The sequence below is a fragment of the Enoplosus armatus genome, chromosome 13, assembly GCF_043641665.1.
Source record: "Enoplosus armatus isolate fEnoArm2 chromosome 13, fEnoArm2.hap1, whole genome shotgun sequence".
In the NCBI taxonomy this organism is placed as follows: Eukaryota; Metazoa; Chordata; class Actinopteri; order Centrarchiformes; family Enoplosidae; genus Enoplosus; species Enoplosus armatus.
In genome coordinates, this window is record NC_092192.1 from 14,543,487 (window position 1) to 14,556,625 (window position 13,139).

The 13,139-nt window shown below is 39.1% G+C and overlaps 1 protein-coding gene across 1 annotated transcript; it reads left to right on the forward strand.

Moving 5' to 3' along the window:
* Window positions 1–2,850: 2,850 nt before the first annotated feature.
* On the forward strand, window positions 2,851–5,264 carry LOC139294789 (ADP/ATP translocase 2). The gene is made up of 4 exons (XM_070916714.1): window positions 2,851–3,041; window positions 3,921–4,407; window positions 4,503–4,643; window positions 4,834–5,264. Exons 1-4 carry the CDS (start codon window positions 2,931–2,933, stop codon window positions 4,989–4,991), a joined length of 897 nt encoding a protein of 298 aa, XP_070772815.1. The 5' UTR covers window positions 2,851–2,930; the 3' UTR covers window positions 4,992–5,264.
* Window positions 5,265–13,139: the final 7,875 nt, after the last annotated feature.

The following is a 13,139-nucleotide window of genomic DNA, read 5'->3' on the forward strand; positions in this document are numbered from 1 at the left end:
TCAATGAACATTAATGGCTTTGACCTTGACACTGAACTTAAAATTAAGGCTTTTGTACCCATAAGAAGCAGAACAAGACTGTCTTCTGGCCCCATTTGGACCTGTCTGATTGGACCATGTTCCCCCCCAGGTGCCTTAATGTGTCTGCTGAGGTGAGCTTACATGTTGAATATTAAATTTAATATGTTCCCTCCTCTGTCTGGAGACCAGTCTGCAGCCCCACAGACTTTTTCATTCGTATCAGCTTACAGCAGGACTGGGACTGTGAAATCTTTACTTGTTCCACTGTTGCAGCTGACCTGTGGGTGGAAAGGGTTGGTCCAGAGGAGACGACATGCAGTGAGAAATACTAAAAGCGGAGGTACTCAGTTGTAACACTGCATGTATCCTTTTTTCCCTTCCTTTTGTTTACCCAAACAAATGGCTTCATTGCGCAGTTTGTGTCTGTGCATGTATACAGATACTCTATAGCAAAGCCTTCCATTCTCTGCATTATTCCCTCCTGGGAATTTGCGGGTTTGATTACACAGCTGCTGCAGGACACAAGAAGTCACAAAGCCTCCTTGAAGGTTTTGGTTAAAAAACAAATCAACAGATTGATTGCAGATCAGATCTACTTTTTAAAAAAGTCTCTCAACGCTGATTTTTTTCAAGGCAATTTATAGGTGTTTGTTTGAAACATTTCCCTGAAGTTCAAGAAATCTACAGCAAAAATACTGCACTAAAAATATGCTTAAATAAACCCACCGCTGCCTCTCACTAAAAGAGAACAAAAGCAATTTAAAATTGCAAAGTGCATGCCGTTGACCTGTTGTCCTCACTGTAATTAAAAGACAGCAGAGGGATTAGTGGATTAATTTACACATCCTGTTCAACTGGATGCTCGAGTGGCAGTAAGAAATACAAGAGGACAGCGGGAGTCATTCAAATGCACATCCAACCAAACAAGAACAACAAAGCAATTTGTGTAATACGGCACTGTTATCAACAGTAACCAAGGCAGCACATGGAGACCTTGCACTGCACTCAGACTAAACAATCTGCTCTTGATGAAATTGCAAAATATTGCACAATGAGTGAATGAGTTATCTTTTACAACTTACAACAACTCCTAGTGTGAGATTCCCAGATATGTCAGGTTTTATTCACCGTTATCTTGGTCTTCTTCTACTCTAGTTGGTGTATGTGCAGGATTCCTCAGAGGAGGTTTGACACTGACTTCGCTGCATCACAGCAGCTCCTCCCTTTGGCCAACCCTATGCATTACATAACACTTGTACAGGTTACTGTAAATTATACAGATCCAAGTACTCCAATAATGTGAACATTGGATTATTACAGTGAGATAAAGGTGTTTACTTTACAGCTGGTGTTTCAATAATCCAAATAGTCTTATCTGAGTTTTGTGTGGCCAAACTAAACATGGTTAATAAGCTATCAGTGAGGCCATGGAGATAACTATATTCAACAGCTGGCATCATCTTAATGAGAAACATATTTTGCTTCCAGTTCTGTTGTTCGATGAGACTTAAAATAAGACACAGGTCGTTTCATAAACTGTTACAGGAACATATGATCCACATCCACCAGAACATATTGTCCCAACATTGAGATCTTAGGTGCAACAGGAAGTCAACAATGTGTGGCAGATAGATAGATAGATAGATAGATAGATAGATAGATAGATAGATAGATAGATAGATAGATAGACAGATAGATGTCAGAAATACCGTTCCCTTTTAGTCACCATTTGGTACATTTCAAAATATTCCATCAATGCCATCAACAGCATTTTATTTTTATTGAACAGCAAATGTTTCATAATGTTTTCATATCTTATTTGTAATTTATGTCCATCTGCATGTTGTAGGTCAAGGGGTTATGTTCATCAGCTAAAGAAATAGAAAGACATCAAGTCTCTTCCGCCCTCTAGTGGGCAACTTTGATCAAGACTATCTGAATGAATGAATGAATGAATGAAACTTTTATTTTGGCATTTCGGCACATGTCGCCATCCAAGATACGCAGTTACTCAATTTATCTCTCGCCAAAAACCCCAATATCTAGCATTTCAACAAGTGAGCTCAACAACTTGTGGCGCCAGCAGAGCAGGTGTCGACCGTGGCGTAGACACGTGACTGCTACTCAAGAACATTTCTGGAGACAGAATCAAACATCTGACATTCAATAACATTGAGGATTTGCTAACAGCACACGCGTGAATAGACTCAAGTGTCATTTGAAAACGTCCACAAGCTGTAACAGCAGTTCACCTGTTAAAATGTAATAAGTTATAGGCTAGGTTATATAAAACATGTTCATTCAGAAGAATGCACCAAATTGAAAAACAACCATACATTGTTTGTGTTGTTTTATTTTTCTAACCGTCGTCACATTCAGTGAGAGTTGTTTGATATTAGTTAATATGTTGTTAGTAATTATGGTGTACAGGCCGCCCTGAAGTCCTTGAGGTCTGTACGACCCTGTGACTTTCCTCCAGTATTATTTAGAGCACAGATCTGTAACAACCAGGCCGTTGTCTTCATTGGTCTATGGGCGTAACTCTGAGCAGGAAGCCAAATAAGAACAAGTCCACGCAGTAACTCATTTGGTTTTCTGTCTAAATTTAGTTGCTTCACGTGTATTTTGTGATATCAGGATTTACTCGACTAGGGCATAGAAAATTACGCAGAATGACGACATCACTATGCAGACAGTTTAATTGGCGGAGAGCCGCGTGACGTCGACGGATTGGCCAATACCCACAAATCACAGTTCCCGTGTTTTATCGCGATCCATTGTGTTATATAAATCCCGAGCGTGGCTTCGCAATCGGCCATTTCGTCTGTGCAAGGCTGTCAGCTGTAGAGGGCAGTGGGGGTTTATCGAGTGTACTGGTTAACTGAAAGGCACATCAAGAACATCGCACCATGAATGAGACAGCTATTTCATTCGCCAAGGATTTCTTGGCCGGTGGCATCTCCGCTGCCATCTCCAAAACAGCCGTCGCCCCAATCGAGAGAGTGAAGCTTCTCCTTCAGGTAAAAACTCGCCTTCCGGTATGCTGACTACGTTAGCCGGCTAGCTTGCGTGATCTTGCTAGCTGCCAATGGACAAAGTTAAGCACTTATCTCTGCCGGTTGTCATCACGTATCCTCAGGCTCAGAGTTTTACATAGCCCAGTGGCATGTGTTAATATAGATTTAACGAACGTCTTAGGAGTGGTGAGTTCAAGGATTTGAGGTCATCGTGTGATGGGAAATGACCTACACGAGCCTGGCCGCTAACGTTAGCTTCTCACGTTAACCTTAGCCGGCCTAGCTAACAAAGGACAAACGCTTGTAGAGATATTGGGACATTGTGTACAAATACTCGGGAACACCTCTTATATATTTAAAACGCCGCTATTTCATAGACAGGTAACACAAGACAAAATGTCGGTTATATTTAAGCTTTAATTGTCTATGACATATTGGCGGTGGCTAATGTACCGCTTGATGTTAGCTAACGGCGAGTGAGATGGCTGTACTAAGGCCCGGCGACAGTCATTCACAGCCCGGTCAACAAGTTTTACATCATTTTCTGTGAAACCTGCACAACGACATTGTTTCTAAGCATCCCTATACGGACCCCTGCTCATCTTACTACATTAATATATTTATGTTGGAGGATGATTATCTCTCTCTCAAACTGACAAATGTTTGGTAGACCTGGACTCTGCATAGCAGCCATTATCATTTGATTGCTAGTCAACACTTATGGCTCTGTTAAATTGCACTTGCATGGAAACTGCAGTAACCTTTACAGGTTTAACATGTACCAAGGTCACAACAAGGAGACCTTGTGATTGACATATGCTTAACAGTTACTTGGCTTACCTATTTTAAACTGAATTGTTGCTTTCTTTTTCATTATTTCAGGTCCAGCATGCCAGCAAGCAGATCACCGCAGATAAGCAGTACAAGGGGATCATGGACTGTGTCACCCGTATCCCCAAGGAGCAGGGATTCCTTTCCTTCTGGAGAGGTAACCTTGCCAATGTCATCAGATATTTCCCCACCCAGGCCCTCAACTTCGCCTTCAAGGACAAGTACAAGAAGATCTTCCTTGACGGTGTTGACAAGCGCACCCAGTTCTGGAGGTACTTCGCCGGTAACCTGGCCTCTGGTGGCGCTGCTGGAGCCACCTCTCTCTGTTTCGTGTACCCCCTCGACTTTGCCCGTACCCGTCTGGCCGCTGATGTGGGAAAGGCTGGAGCTGGAAGAGAGTTCAATGGTCTGGGAGACTGCCTGGTTAAGATCTCCAGGTCTGATGGCCTGAAAGGCTTGTACCAGGGCTTCAACGTGTCTGTGCAGGGCATCATCATCTACAGGGCTGCATACTTTGGCATCTATGACACAGCTAAGGGTATGCTGATTTTACATTGACATACACACAAACCTCTGAAAAGGCTAGTCTGCAGCTTCTACATCGGTAATATTTTTTCCCTTCTGTATTTACAGGTATGCTTCCGGATCCCAAGAACACCCACATATTGGTGAGCTGGATGATTGCGCAGAGTGTGACCGCTGTTGCTGGCCTGACCTCATACCCCTTCGACACCGTGCGTAGACGTATGATGATGCAGTCTGGACGTAAAGGAGGTGAGTTTATTTGTATTTATGGATGCCTTTGCAGCCCAGCTGACATACTGTTGATAAAACATTGCTATTATGTATAGTCACTTGAACATGCAGTTGATTGACCTGAAAGCAATTTTCTGATGCCTTTTTGTGTCCCGTTTTTATTTCTATCCATATTATCTAATTTCTGCTCTTTCCTTCCCTTCCTCAGCGGACATCATGTACAGCGGAACCATTGACTGCTGGCGTAAGATCGCACGCGATGAGGGTGGCAAGGCTTTCTTCAAGGGAGCCTGGTCCAACGTGCTCAGAGGCATGGGCGGCGCCTTTGTGCTGGTGTTGTACGATGAGCTGAAGAAAGTCATGTAATTCATGTTGTCACATCACTGTCCAATTTGGCTAAATGTAATAACTTTCCATTTCTATGGACTCTGCATTCTGCCTTATTTATGGGAACAAACTATAGTGTCTCACCGCTAGTTGTGGGCGATGGCTGTACGTTGTGCATCTTTATGATTTTAAACGTTCCACACCCTCTTTACCAATGTCATTCCTGTTAAAGAAATCTGATACCTCCTCCTGTCATTCACTAGGTTTGTATGGTCCCAACTTGAATAAATTTATTCTGGGGAACAAACTAAACCCTTGATGTGAACTGCCTCCTCCACTGATGCTGCATGAGATGAGCACTCACTGGATAATGAAATGTACGAAGTGGATTACACCCAACTGCTATATTTACTCGCGCTTATCTCTTCCTGAGCCTTCCTGGTTTGACCGTGGTCACTACTAGGCCTGTAGAGTAGAACATCAGAGTGTTAGCTCAAAGTGGCCTGACAGACTACTGATAAAGTCGGTGCAATTTATGCTCGTTAGTTTTGCAGTGATGGTTCACTGACCCTATTGAGGTTTTAGTCGTTTGTGTCCAGGATACCTACAAAATCTAAATGACTTTCAGGAGTGCAGTTTCAGTGTAGACTCTTGGGAGAGATTCATTAAAATTGTTTGTATGTTTTGATGACATGTAGGACCAAAAGATTGTGCATGTTGCACAGATGTGAATGAAGATTTCCATAAATCTTCATATCTTAATGGAGGAAATGTTTGGATTATTATAGCAGCGGTCATTAAATATTAAATGTAATATGCATGCAGTGCATGAATGAACATAGTTGTGAGTGTCCTCAGTTGACATCAAACATGTTGGAACAAGTGTGATTACAAGGTGTGATTGGTGAAGGTTTGGCAAGATAAATACTTCCTTCACTAGTCATACCTCCAGATCTTTAGAGGTGGAAAAACTCATCTTCTAGATTAGTACTTGATACTAGAGTAGATTTGATGTGGGGTGATTTACAAACCAAGGCGCCTATAAGACATTATCTGATGTCATGAGGATAAATAGCTTCTGCTTCTCAGGAGATGTCTGTTTACTTCTAGTCAAACACAGCCGGTGCGTGTCCTCTAACAGGCTTTAACCGCCGTTTATAGCCCAGTGACATTTCCGTCGATGTCCGATGAAGGAGAAACATTTCAGCGGTGAGCCCCACACAGAAGCGGAAGTTTGAAGGTACACTGCACGGTTTAAATCCTCTACTTGGCCTGAGATACTGAAGACTGGCAGCAGGGGGCGCGTGCTGCAAACAAGTGGGACTCCCGCGCTCCTGTCGTGGTTCCTGTACACTCTGCGCGTGCGCGTTTCTCAATGAGGAGTGTCTAAAGCCAAATGTGGTTTATCTGCGAATCAGGATATTGTGACAAAGTATGAGGTGACAGCGTGTCCCAAGTGTGCAAAGATGGACGCAGTACTATTAGAAACACTAGTGTAGTATAATGCTACACAGTACACTTCAGTACTGAATGAAATATTTAAGTATTGCTGCCTTTATGACTGGTTTTAAAGATTTGAGGTGTTGCTACATTAGTGTACTGCATTTGTCTGTATTGTAAGTTATCATTTATCATTTGCTGTGTTTTCTCATCCCCTTATACAAGATACTGCAACACCTCACAATATAATGCAAAATATCACTATCACAAACTAAAGAGCATGAATAAGCAAACACTGTCTGGTTATTAGAGTGGCCATAAAGCAGTTTATAAAGTGGATGGGTACAAACTCATTTATATCATTTTGCAATGTGTCTTAAATTAATTTACTCACAGACATTAATCAAAGAGCATATATATTGACAGTATGGCTGCAATTTATTATCAGGTACAAAGACTGTGACTAACTTAATATACAATGAAAAATGTGTATTTAAAAAAAATCTCAAATCCTTTTGTTAATTAGGTTGCCTCTATATTTTTCATTTATGTCAACAGTGTGGTTTTAGCCATAATGAATGAACCTGAAAGCTAAGAAAAAATAAATGTTCCAGAGTAAAATGAATAAAAGGCCAAGCGGATGTGAAGCAACCATCTTTTTCCTCAGACAAGCTCATAAACATTTATGATTTATTCCACCAAATTCATCTTTCAAACCAATATTTCAATACAACCTGAATCCAGTATTCGAATATAACACAGGGCATTTTTATCTGCTTCCTCTTTTGTTCTCTGATGTGTTTTACCAGATTACAACCTAAGTATAAGGAGCCATAACTGTAACATTAACACACATAACAATTTGATATCAAAAATCTAATAAGAAATTGACTGTGGTAAATTCTCAGCCTGATAGTGACATTTATTCTCAATCGTATGCCACTGTTAGAGCTGGTTATTGAGAGAAATCAGTTCGACTTGGATCACTTATTTATAATAAATTTTACGGATGTACATTCTCATTTTGTGATGATGGTGATCATTGTTTTTTTTTTATTTGTAAGGAGTAACAGAGCAGTTTAAAACTCATTGGTTGGCTAATCTTGCGGCACACTGACTTTAATCCAAATATCAATGGAAGCTAATATTGACAGCGTTCTGGTAGAACTGACACAGTCCACATGCAGTGGGCTAATCAGAGTGTGAAAATCACTGTACTGTACGGCAGCTCAGACACCTCACAGCAGGACGAACCCAGGCTCTGGTTCCTGGAAAATCTTTTCTGAGCACAGTTTACATGTTGGCAGCATCGGCCTCCTCCCACACTGCAAACACTCATGAGTGGACTGGACTGGACTCTTGAATTGCCTGTACAGTAGGTGTATGTATGACTGTCATTGTTTATTAATCATTGTTAGATTTGTAATGGACTGGCAGCTTGTCCAGGGTGTTTCCTGCCTTCTGCCCAGTGCATTCTGGGATACAATCCAGCCGGTTGTTCGGGATCTCGTCACTTCCAACTGTATTTGGAATCAACACACCAGCAGGCTAATATTATTTAAAGGCTTAATTTTAGCTAATACAGCTCATTTATTTGATTATATTCACTCCAAGAACCACGTCTATCTATCTATCTCTCTATCTATCTATCTATTTGGTTTTATGCACTCATTGGATGTTAGTTCGCACAAACTTTACCCTTTTAAAGCCAAAATGTTGGGCAGTTTATGAGAAAACCACCACGAGAACTAACAGGAAAATAAAATGGCAACAAGACTTTCTGTGAAGTACAGGAAAGTACTAGTTTTTATTCCTTCATAATCAAACTTCACAAACAGCTTGAACTTGTACAATACCTCAGAGAGTGAAAATTACAAAAAAAGTGCTGGTAACATTTACAAAAATCATCCTTACTTAGCAACAATCAGTTTATTCTTCCACACTTTTTTTAGTCTTTTGTATTAAGGCTTAATACTTCTGTATAAAGTATATGCAAGATAAGTCTTCACAGTTTTTCGAAAAAAGTCACAATATTATGTAACATAATGAAGCTTTTACGGCTATTTTCTTTATAATAACAAATACACATCACTGGTAAATATATGTGAAATACAGGGCTTATTGTAAAATGGCAAGTAATGATACTGTTTGCTGAGATAAATTGATTCCACACACTGTTATAGGAAAGTTTTGACATACCATTGCTATAACTGAAGGAGGAGGAAAAGAAAATGATAAGCATAAACACTTGGGAGATCGCCTCCAAACTTTGGCACATCCCATGAAACAATTTCACAAAATATGAGATTTATTTTTGAAATCATACATATGGAAGAATAGCTAAACTGGCATAAAGTGAAAACATGCTGTGTAGTAAGGTGCTAAATCAGAGATATTACATTGCCAGCCTTTTTTTTCCCCACATGGACTGACATGAATAAGGTGCATTTGTAAGACTCAAAGCATGTAGGCCTTTCTTAGATGTCAACAAAATATGTAATAAATACAAGTTTTCAAAAAACAACCTAAATTAATTTGACCAATAGTCTTGAGGCGACCTCGTATACTCATGCATTCCCATGGATTCAGAGAAATGAACATCTCTACTGCAGTTGTGTAACTCTCTAACTGTGGCATGTGAAAGTAAAAGCTGTATTGTATTTATGGTATGTGTTATTTGCTTTTTTTTTTTTCCTATTTTTATTTATATATTTTTTTGAACTGTTGAAATTGTGACAAACTTGATGAGTAAGGAGATGGAATTGAAAACTGAATGCGAAACTAAGCCAAGATATATTCACAAGATCCTCTAAGCTGCACTGGTTTACAGGTCAACAGATGAGAGCTCTAGCCCTAGACTTACCAATTTCACCCTCATGCATACTGTACGGTTAAAGTGACGCAACAAGCTTGCTTAAATAGTCTACATCACAAAAGCAATTTGGTTTTAGTGCAAACACAATTGGCTGGCTTCAGCTTCTCAATAATAACAAGCTCACCAAGGAGATTACAAGAAGGCACATACTTATGCTTCCTCTAACACGCAACATATTTAGACAAACCGCAACATCTTTCAACAACACCACAAAGCGGTGAAAACAGGAAAGCTACTACATCCAGATAAAATGGTGAAGTTTTGCTGTCTGTGAATTATTGAAAAATTTACACTTATCCATCAACAAAATAACGACGTCAAGGTCAATAATTACTGCTGTTGTGAGCGACCTCGTTGAAAAACGATGAAGTATGATACATTTTGGTGGATTCTCTACATAAGTGGCCAATGATGCTGTGTTTATACGACAAAAGGTGCATTTGGATTATTTTTTCTTCCTCTAAGAAGTATTTCATTATTATTTCACTTTAAAGCATTTATTTTGTGACATCCCAGCAAAAAGCATTCAGAGCGACCAAATACGCAGAGAAGACGAGTGTTTGTAAGGGGAAAGGTGTGCACGACAGTGGACAGCTGGGTTTATCTTTTGGTATTTGTGTTTGTCTTTCAATGTGTTTTGTCGGCTGTGTGATGAAGACAATCGAAGTTTGACTCATGGGTAATGATTCCTTCCCTCATACATCCCGTCTCTCACTTCAGAGCTGCTTGATTTGTCCAAAACAATCACAGGAGGAAACAACAGTTTTAATGCCCCTCAAAATCTGGACACTAATACTTGGGGTACTGCTGGGTAAAAAAAAAACAACCTGCTACGAACAACAATATGTGGATGTCATGTGCATTTAAAAAGGTGACCGATTCTGTACCTTTGAATACAAAAAACAAATCAAGACTTGTCAAATATCACCATTTACTCAGCATTGCCACTGTGGGCATCAACCATCACATACTATGGTTCAGAAATGTGTTGAGTGAATTATATTGCTTTTGATAGAAGGAGACCAAAATAAGTCTAGTGCAAATCTCTTTTCTGGTTTGAGAAGTGGTGGTTGGTGTAATGAGACTCAACTGTCATATCTGCTCTACCATAGCGATAACATACCAGGTGATTTTTGATAACTGGATAGCTGTCAAGTGGTATCCCTTTTCAATTCTTCTGAATATTTAAGAGAGCACTCTTTCTTTTTCAGAAAAAAACAAAACAAAACAAAACAAAAAGTCTGTCACCAGTCGATGCCATGCGACAATTTGGAGGAATAACCCTAATAAATATTTCCTATTATATATAACCCATCACCCAATGAATGCAATTAACCAGCACAAAGGAAATGTCTTAACTTCTTACATCTAAATGACTCCTATTTTGAGCAGGATGGCGGCCATGTTAGTCACCCTCCCCTGTACAGCTGGGGGGATGTGCTTTGTCTGTCAGCTCACATCTGTGCTAACGGGTGTCGTCTGTGCAGTTATGTCTGTCAAATACATCTCTCAACTTGGAAATGTTGGAAAACTCACTCCAGTCCAGTGTTTGACAAATCATATTATAAAAACGTCCTTGCACATACATTTAAAAAAAAAAAAAAAGAAAAAGAAAAAGAAAAAACTTTATCCCCTATTTCAAAACAGCAGTCAATACATTTCAAACAAGCTTGTTTCATAACAATAATAATAATAAAATACAAACCAACTTGGAGCATAAATTATCAAAAACAAACTGAAAACACATTACTGCAGCATATATTTCAGGGTTGCTTAGTTGTGATGTTAACTACCTTTACTACAACAGCTCCACTTCTGCCAAGTTCATAACTATATAGGAGAAGTATTTTTAGGGAAATAATAAAATATCAAGCTAACGTAGGCAAAAGAGCCTATCAAAATATACACATATTTATAAGCACATCTCATAGTTCAACTCAAGTGCATGTTTACAAAAGCATCTACATACAAGATATGGCAGCAAAAAGCCTGAAGAGCCAGATGAAAAATAACCTAAGCTGCTTTGATTAGGACACATGAAATTTCTGATTTGTAACGTCAATATTTGAGAGAATTCTGTCTCCACCCCAGGTACAAAACACCGCCCGAATTACAGTAATTCAACTTCCTATTTTGAACACACAGGATGAAAAAAAAATATACAGCAGATTCACCTAGAATTAGACCTTACAGTAATAAAATATTGTCAAATTTTGCCAAATGTTTACATTCCGCTTGCAGATGATGCGTTGTTATTACAAAAATATATCGTCTCGTAATCACTTTCATAAATATTTGGACCACATTATGATACTTACAGTTTGGTTTGGATTAATTTTCATCGTGTAGTGATGGCTGGCTGTGATGCTTTTCTTTTCAGTGAACATGAAAGACTGTGAATATTTGCTTAGAGATCATGAGCACCTCAGCGAGATTTGAACTGCTGAGACTGAAAGTTGTGTTGTCATTATTCTCTTTCCTTTTTTCTGTTTTTTGGCTTAATAAACAACCTACAAATATGTGCAAACTTAACATCTTGGTCCATCTCAAGTATAAATGGCTAAATGTACTCTTAAGTCACAATGTCAGATTAGTATTTTAGGGACAGTCTTTAAATATTAGACAGTGCCAATATTTGAAGAAAACTGCTATAACAAAACTATTCAGATATAATCCAATGTGAAGGTGAACAGGTCTACACTTATTGGCTAAATGTGTGTATAGAAGACATAACCAATGATTACTGAGTATTATGTTTTGTCAAGAGGAACAATGCAACATTTACAATCTTATACATGTTTTAACATGCGATAGTTTACATCACAGCTACTGTGTCAGATTCATTTTTATGTTTTGTTGCATTTCTTATTAAAAAAAAAATCTATTTTGGTCTACAATAGGCAAATTAACACAACCACAAAAACTATAAACAACTGATCAAGTGACAAAAACATAGATGCATTTTCACAAGCACCCTGCAATGAGAAGAAAAACAAAGAAAACCAAAAAACAAACAACTGTAGCAATCTAGCCCAACCATAGGAACCCCACACACATAGAAAAAAATGTTATTTTCTCCATAAAACTTAAATTATCTTGACCCTTCTTTGGTTTGTGAAAACAAACATTGTCTAATACAGTTTTTTTTTCATTTGACTTCTAATGATTAGCATGGCCCCGTTTTACAAATGACCACCGCCAGCCTCTCTCTTTAGGAACATTACAATGCGAAAATGTTTAATCTAAGTCTGCACACTATGTGCTGACTGAGACAGTGACCAACATTGTGGTGAAGAAGAGCCTTGACTTCTCTCTTTTTGCTGTTTTGTTTTTGTATTCATTTCATGTCTCTGCACTATAAAGGAGAGACCTACATAGAGAAACAGAGTGATAGCATAGTGCATGTTGTCTATAGAACCAGTCCACACAAGCATAAGCTGTGCTCGGAGCTTATGAGGTTTGTGATCTTTTGGCGAAATTTGAACAAACAGCGAGATGGGATAAGAAAACCGATCTATTTGAGGGAGATATACATTTGACTAAACTCTGATGTGATGGGCAATGTTTGCTACGACATAATCAAATATCCAACAGATTTGTAAAACGATTAAACGCTGGAAATCCTCCTTAATGTTAGGTTAGTTAAGTGTGGAAAATGAATGCCAGACTAGGAGTTGGAATGTTCTGGACTTGGACAGGAATGCATGTTTTTAGTTGCGCTGCTGCACACTTTTAAAACTAATCGTCCCATCGAGCCGGACTAAGCCAAAAGGACTACAGCGTGCGAGAACACAAAGAGGCTCAATGTTTAGTCTTCAGAGGCTAAATCACGCCTAAGTCTCCTCACCACTGTGATAAAAAAAAAAAAAAAA

Bases quoted from the DNA above. Each gene is read 5' to 3' on its own strand.
- LOC139294789 (XM_070916714.1), top strand. From the start codon at position 2,931: ATGAATGAGACAGCTATTTCATTCGCCAAGGATTTCTTGGCCGGTGGC. The intron at 3,042-3,920 runs GTAAAAACTCGC...TCATTATTTCAG, and splicing joins GAGTGAAGCTTCTCCTTCAG to GTCCAGCATGCCAGCAAGCA. The intron at 4,408-4,502 runs GTATGCTGATTT...CTGTATTTACAG, and splicing joins CATCTATGACACAGCTAAGG to GTATGCTTCCGGATCCCAAG.